The sequence below is a fragment of the Cryptotermes secundus genome, unplaced genomic scaffold (genome assembly GCF_002891405.2).
Source record: "Cryptotermes secundus unplaced genomic scaffold, Csec_1.0 scaffold974, whole genome shotgun sequence".
NCBI classification, from domain to species: Eukaryota; Metazoa; Arthropoda; class Insecta; order Blattodea; family Kalotermitidae; genus Cryptotermes; species Cryptotermes secundus.
In genome coordinates this window covers 27,327-33,114 of record NW_019738980.1, presented here as the reverse complement: position 1 = coordinate 33,114, position 5,788 = coordinate 27,327, and the positions used below count along the sequence as shown (strand labels likewise).

At 49.0% G+C, this 5,788-nt stretch overlaps 1 protein-coding gene across 1 annotated transcript; it reads right to left on the bottom strand.

Annotated features, from left to right (window-relative positions):
* Window positions 1-611: 611 nt before the first annotated feature.
* Window positions 612-5,529, bottom strand: LOC111871528 (repetin-like). The gene is made up of 4 exons (XM_023864694.1): window positions 5,491-5,529; window positions 3,855-4,526; window positions 1,542-3,134; window positions 612-1,307 (listed from the first exon to the last, which is right to left on the bottom strand). Exons 1-4 carry the CDS (start codon window positions 5,527-5,529, stop codon window positions 612-614), a joined length of 3,000 nt encoding a protein of 999 aa, XP_023720462.1.
* Between the last annotated feature and the right edge of the window lie 259 nt (window positions 5,530-5,788).

The window sequence follows — 5,788 nt, the reverse complement described above, 5'->3', positions numbered from 1 at the left end:
CAGTCGGACTGTCAAATGCAGTGCACAACTGCATGCATGCCCTTGGAACATATGCATATGTGTGAAATAATATTTTCTATTAACACAGTATATTTTTATTTCCTGCTAGCATAGTATATGCCCGACCTTGAAGATGAAGACAGTAATTTTCTCCGAAATATTGGTGCGTATGTACTGAATTCCACGGCGATGTATCCTACAAGACCAAAGTTCATAGTCGCATTTCTGAGAACTCCAAAATAAAGTTGAATTCTTGTGCAACAGTGAACTCTCCTGGGAAGGATAGGGAACCCACAGAATATTGGAAAGAAACATTGACGACAGGTGGTCCTCAGGATAAATGAAAACTGTCAATTAAATTGCTTTACAATTTATTGCAATGCGTTTGTGAAAATATACATTTTGTGCACAATATATATATGTATGTATTTAATAGAGTACACGAACTTTAAGAACCCAAAAGTATACCTCCACAATAAGCTACTATGCGAGTTACTGTGATCAATAAAGGAGCTGTGAGTCTTGCGTCTGTGACAGATTATCACAGATTTAAAGTCCTACTGACAGAGACAGTCCAGCAGAAGAGTTTGACCCTCCTGCACCACCAATATCTACATACAGGGTAACCCCTCCTGAACCTCCTGTGTCGCTAGACCCGCCGCTACCACCAGACCCTCCTGTACCGCTAGACTCTCCTGAACCGCCAGATCCTCCAGAACCGCCAGATCCTCCAGAGCCGCCAGATCCCCCGGAACCTCCGGATCCACCAGCTCCTCCAGAACCACCTGAATTGCCGGACCCGCTAGATCCTTGTGATCCAGAAGGCCCTCCTTGTCCTGATGACTGTCCTGAACTGCCAGCTCCTCCAGATTGGCCTGAACTTTGTGACCCACTAGGTTCTGTTGATCCAGAGGACCCTTCTTGTCCTGATGACTGTCCAGAACTTCCAGACTGTCCTGAATTTCCTGATCCAGAAGACCCTCCTTGTCCTGATGACTGTCCTGAACTGCCAGCTCCTCCAGATTGGCCTGAACTTTGTGACCCACTAGGTTCTGTTGATCCAGAGGACCCTTCTTGTCCTGATGACTGTCCAGAACTTCCAGACTGTCCTGAATTTCCTGATCCAGAAGACCCTCCTTGTCCTGATGACTGTCCTGAACTGCCAGCTCCTCCAGATTGGCCTGAACTTTGTGACCCACTAGGTTCTGTTGATCCAGAGGACCCTTCTTGTCCTGATGACTGTCCAGAACTTCCAGACTGTCCTGAATTTCCTGATCCAGAAGACCCTCCTTGTCCTGATGACTGTCCTGAACTGCCAGCTCCTCCAGATTGGCCTGAACTTTGTGACCCACTAGGTTCTGTTGATCCAGAGGACCCTTCTTGTCCTGATGACTGTCCAGAACTTCCAGACTGTCCTGAATTTCCTGATCCAGAAGACCCTCCTTGTCCTGATGACTGTCCTGAACTTCCCGACCCACTAGGTTCTGTTGATGCAGAAGACCCTTCTTGTCCTGAAGACTGCCCTGAACTTCCAGATTGGCCTGAATTTCCTGACCCGCTAGATCCTTGTGGTCCAGAAGACCCTCCTTGTCCTGATGACTGTCCTGAACTGCCAGATCCTCCAGATTGGCCTGAATTTCCTGACCCGCTAGATCCTTGTGGTCCAGAAGACCCTCCTTGTCCTGATGACTGTCCTGAACTGCCAGATCCTCCAGATTGGCCTGAATTTCCTGACCCGCTAGATCCTTGTGGTCCAGAAGACCCTCCTTGTCCTGATGACTGTCCTGAACTGCCAGATCCTCCAGATTGGCCTGAATTTCCTGACCCGCTAGATCCTTGTGGTCCAGAAGACCCTCCTTGTCCTGATGACTGTCCTGAACTGCCAGATCCTCCAGATTGGCCTGAATTTCCTGACCCGCTAGATCCTTGTGGTCCAGAAGACCCTCCTTGTCCTGATGACTGTCCTGAACTGCCAGATCCTCCAGATTGGCCTGAATTTCCTGACCCGCTAGATCCTTGTGGTCCAGAAGACCCTCCTTGTCCTGATGACTGTCCTGAACTGCCAGATCCTCCAGATTGGCCTGAATTTCCTGACCCGCTAGATCCTTGTGGTCCAGAAGACCCTCCTTGTCCTGATGACTGTCCTGAACTGCCAGATCCTCCAGATTGGCCTGAATTTCCTGACCCGCTAGATCCTTGTGGTCCAGAAGACCCTCCTTGTCCTGATGACTGTCCTGAACTGCCAGATCCTCCAGATTGGCCTGAATTTCCTGACCCGCTAGATCCTTGTGGTCCAGAAGACCCTCCTTGTCCTGATGACTGTCCTGAACTGCCAGATCCTCCAGATTGGCCTGAATTTCCTGACCCGCTAGATCCTTGTGGTCCAGAAGACCCTCCTTGTCCTGATGACTGTCCTGAACTGCCAGATCCTCCAGATTGGCCTGAATTTCCTGACCCGCTAGATCCTTGTGGTCCAGAAGACCCTCCTTGTCCTGATGACTGTCCTGAACTGCCAGATCCTCCAGATTGGCCTGAATTTCCTGACCCGCTAGATCCTTGTGGTCCAGAAGACCCTCCTTGTCCTGATGACTGTCCTGAACTGCCAGATCCTCCAGATTGGCCTGAATTTCCTGACCCGCTAGATCCTTGTGGTCCAGAAGACCCTCCTTGTCCTGATGACTGTCCTGAACTGCCAGATCCTCCAGATTGGCCTGAATTTCCTGACCCGCTAGATCCTTGTGGTCCAGAAGACCCTCCTTGTCCTGATGACTGTCCTGAACTGCCAGATCCTCCAGATTGGCCTGAATTTCCTGACCCGCTAGATCCTTGTGGTCCAGAAGACCCTCCTTGTCCTGATGACTGTCCTGAACTGCCAGATCCTCCAGATTGGCCTGAATTTCCTGACCCGCTAGATCCTTGTGGTCCAGAAGACCCTCCTTGTCCTGATGACTGTCCTGAACTGCCAGATCCTCCAGATTGGCCTGAATTTCCTGACCCGCTAGATCCTTGTGGTCCAGAAGACCCTCCTTGTCCTGATGACTGTCCTGAACTGCCAGATCCTCCAGATTGGCCTGAATTTCCTGACCCGCTAGATCCTTGTGGTCCAGAAGACCCTCCTTGTCCTGATGACTGTCCTGAACTGCCAGATCCTCCAGATTGGCCTGAATTTCCTGACCCGCTAGATCCTTGTGATCCAGAAGACTCTCCTTGTCCTGAAGACTGCCCTGAACTTCCAGATTGGCCTGAATTTCCAGATTGACCTGAATTTCCAGATTGACCTGAATTTCCAGATTGGCCTGAATTTCCAGATTGGCCTGAATTTCCTGACCCGCTAGATCCTTGTGATCCAGAAGACCCTCCTTGTCCTGATGACTGTCCTGAACTTCCTGACCCACTAGGTTCTGTTGATGCAGAAGACCCTTCTTGTCCTGAAGACTGCCCTGAACTTCCAGATTGGCCTGAATTTCCAGATTGACCTGAATTTCCAGATTGGCCTGAATTTCCAGATTGGCCTGAATTTCCTGACCCGCTAGATCCTTGTGATCCAGAAGACCCTCCTTGTCCTGATGACTGTCCTGAACTTCCTGACCCACTAGGTTCTGTTGATCCAGGAGACCCTTCTTGTCCTGATGACTGTCCAGAACTTCCAGATCCTCCGGATCCACCGGAGCCACCAGATCCTCCTGAACCGCCAGATCCACCGGAGCCGCCGGATCCTCCGGATCCACCAGATCCCCCGGAACCGCCAGATCCTCCAGGTCCCCCTGAATTGCCCGACCCGCTAGATCCTTGTGATCCAGAAGGCCCTCCTTGTCCTGATGGCTGTCCTGAACTGCCAGATCCTCCAGATTGGCCTGAACTTCCTGACCCACTAGGTTCTGTTGATCCAGAAGACCCTTCTTGTCCTGATGATTGTCCTGAACTTCCAGATTGGCCTGAATTTCCTGAGCCGCTAGATCCTTGTGGTCCAGAAGACCCTCCTTGTCCTGATGACTGTCCTGAACTGCCAGATCCTCCAGATTGACCTGAACTTCCTGACGCACTAGGTTCTGTTGATCCAGAGGACCCTTCTTGTCCTGAAGATTGTCCTGAACTTCCAGATTGGCCTGAGTTTCCTGACCCTCCTTGGCCTGATGGCTGTCCTGAACTGCTAGATCCTCCAGACTCGCCTGAATTTCCTGACCCGCTAGAGCCTTGCGATCCAGGAGACCCTGGTCCTGATGGCTGTCCCGAACTGCTAGACCCTCCAGACTCGCCTGAAGTTCCTGACCCGCTAGAGCCTTGTGAGCCAGGAGACCCTGGTCCTGATGGCTGTCCCGAACTGCTAGATCCTCCGGACTCGCCTGAATTTCCTGATCCGCTAGAGCCTTGTGATCCAGGAGACCCTGGTCCTGATGGCTTTCCTGAACTGCTAGATCCTCCAGACTCCCCTGAAGGTCCTGACCCGCTAGAGCCTTGTGATCCAGAAGACCCTCCTTGTGCGTGAGGTATGTTTGACAGCAGTGGGAATGGTATGATAGGTACGCCTATTGTCAGTGGGTAGGGTCGTCCATGTGGATGCTGATGTGCGCCAGGTCCACCAATTGGAAGAGGAATGGATCCGCCAAGTATACGCTGAAGTATACCCGCTTCTCCAATTGGTAAATGAATTTTGTCATGTTGATGGTGATGTTTTTCACTTTCTCCTATTGGCAAGGAAATTTTTTGGTGTTCTCGATGATGATTTTTATCCGACTCATGTTGTTGTGACTGGTCTGATTCTTCTGATTGGCTTATCCGTCCCTGGGGGATCTCTCGGCTGTTCCCTGTATCTGAAACAACAGAATGTTCATATGTAGTGTTGTTCTCTCACTCCGTACGATATAATTAAAACTTATGTCGATTTTACTAACTTCTATTTAGTACTGTCCGAACAGACAAAACTTGTGAATTTGTCTTTCCTGAATTTCAGGTTTATAAGGCGCGTGACAGTGAAGATTACGACCTTGTGGTTTGTAGTGCCGTGTGTTTCGCAGGTAAACTTGGTACCTCCTTCTACTGGTGTATTAATTTGTTTCCTGGTAAACCGTGAAGATGGAAGCAAAACATTTCTCCGAACCTTCGGGCTCTATCCAAACTACCCGTAGTCATAGCCCAGGAGGACATGCTATCAGTAAATTTTATTGCCCTTTCTTCAAACTCTCCGTTACCCTTTACTCTGTAGTGAAATATTATCAATTTACTGTACCCGGTGTAACACGCGCTTTTACAGTAAATTTGGGTGACATATTTCCACGCGGTTTTATTTACGTATTCATCTATTTCATTGTAAACATATTTGCCAAATTAGTTTCAATTTCAACACAGTGATATCAATGATCGAATTCTCGGGAGATCAGTGTACAATAACAGACCAGTTGATGCTCATTTTAAAGGCTAAACACGCAGACCTTTTTTTTATATTTTATTTTAAAAGACAAATTTATGTCCGATAGAATGGCAGGTATGTACAGCATGGCCAAGTTCATCCTGCGCACGCGCCACTGCCATGGGTCTTGTAGACGCGTGTATCTCAGTTTTGTTGCATTTCATAGTCTCCGTGATGGCATATATTGTAGTTCTGTAGTGGCATGAACACAGCGACTGATTTCAGTCTCAACATAAATATTCAAAGAAAACTGAAAAGAATGTGTAGCAGACTTTCGGAGCAAATTCTGATATCCCGAACACCGAAGAGCTTGGTGTAACGTTAACTATGTAGTCTTGTATGCGGGAAGTGACCGGCTAGGACCCCGGCTCTACTGTATGA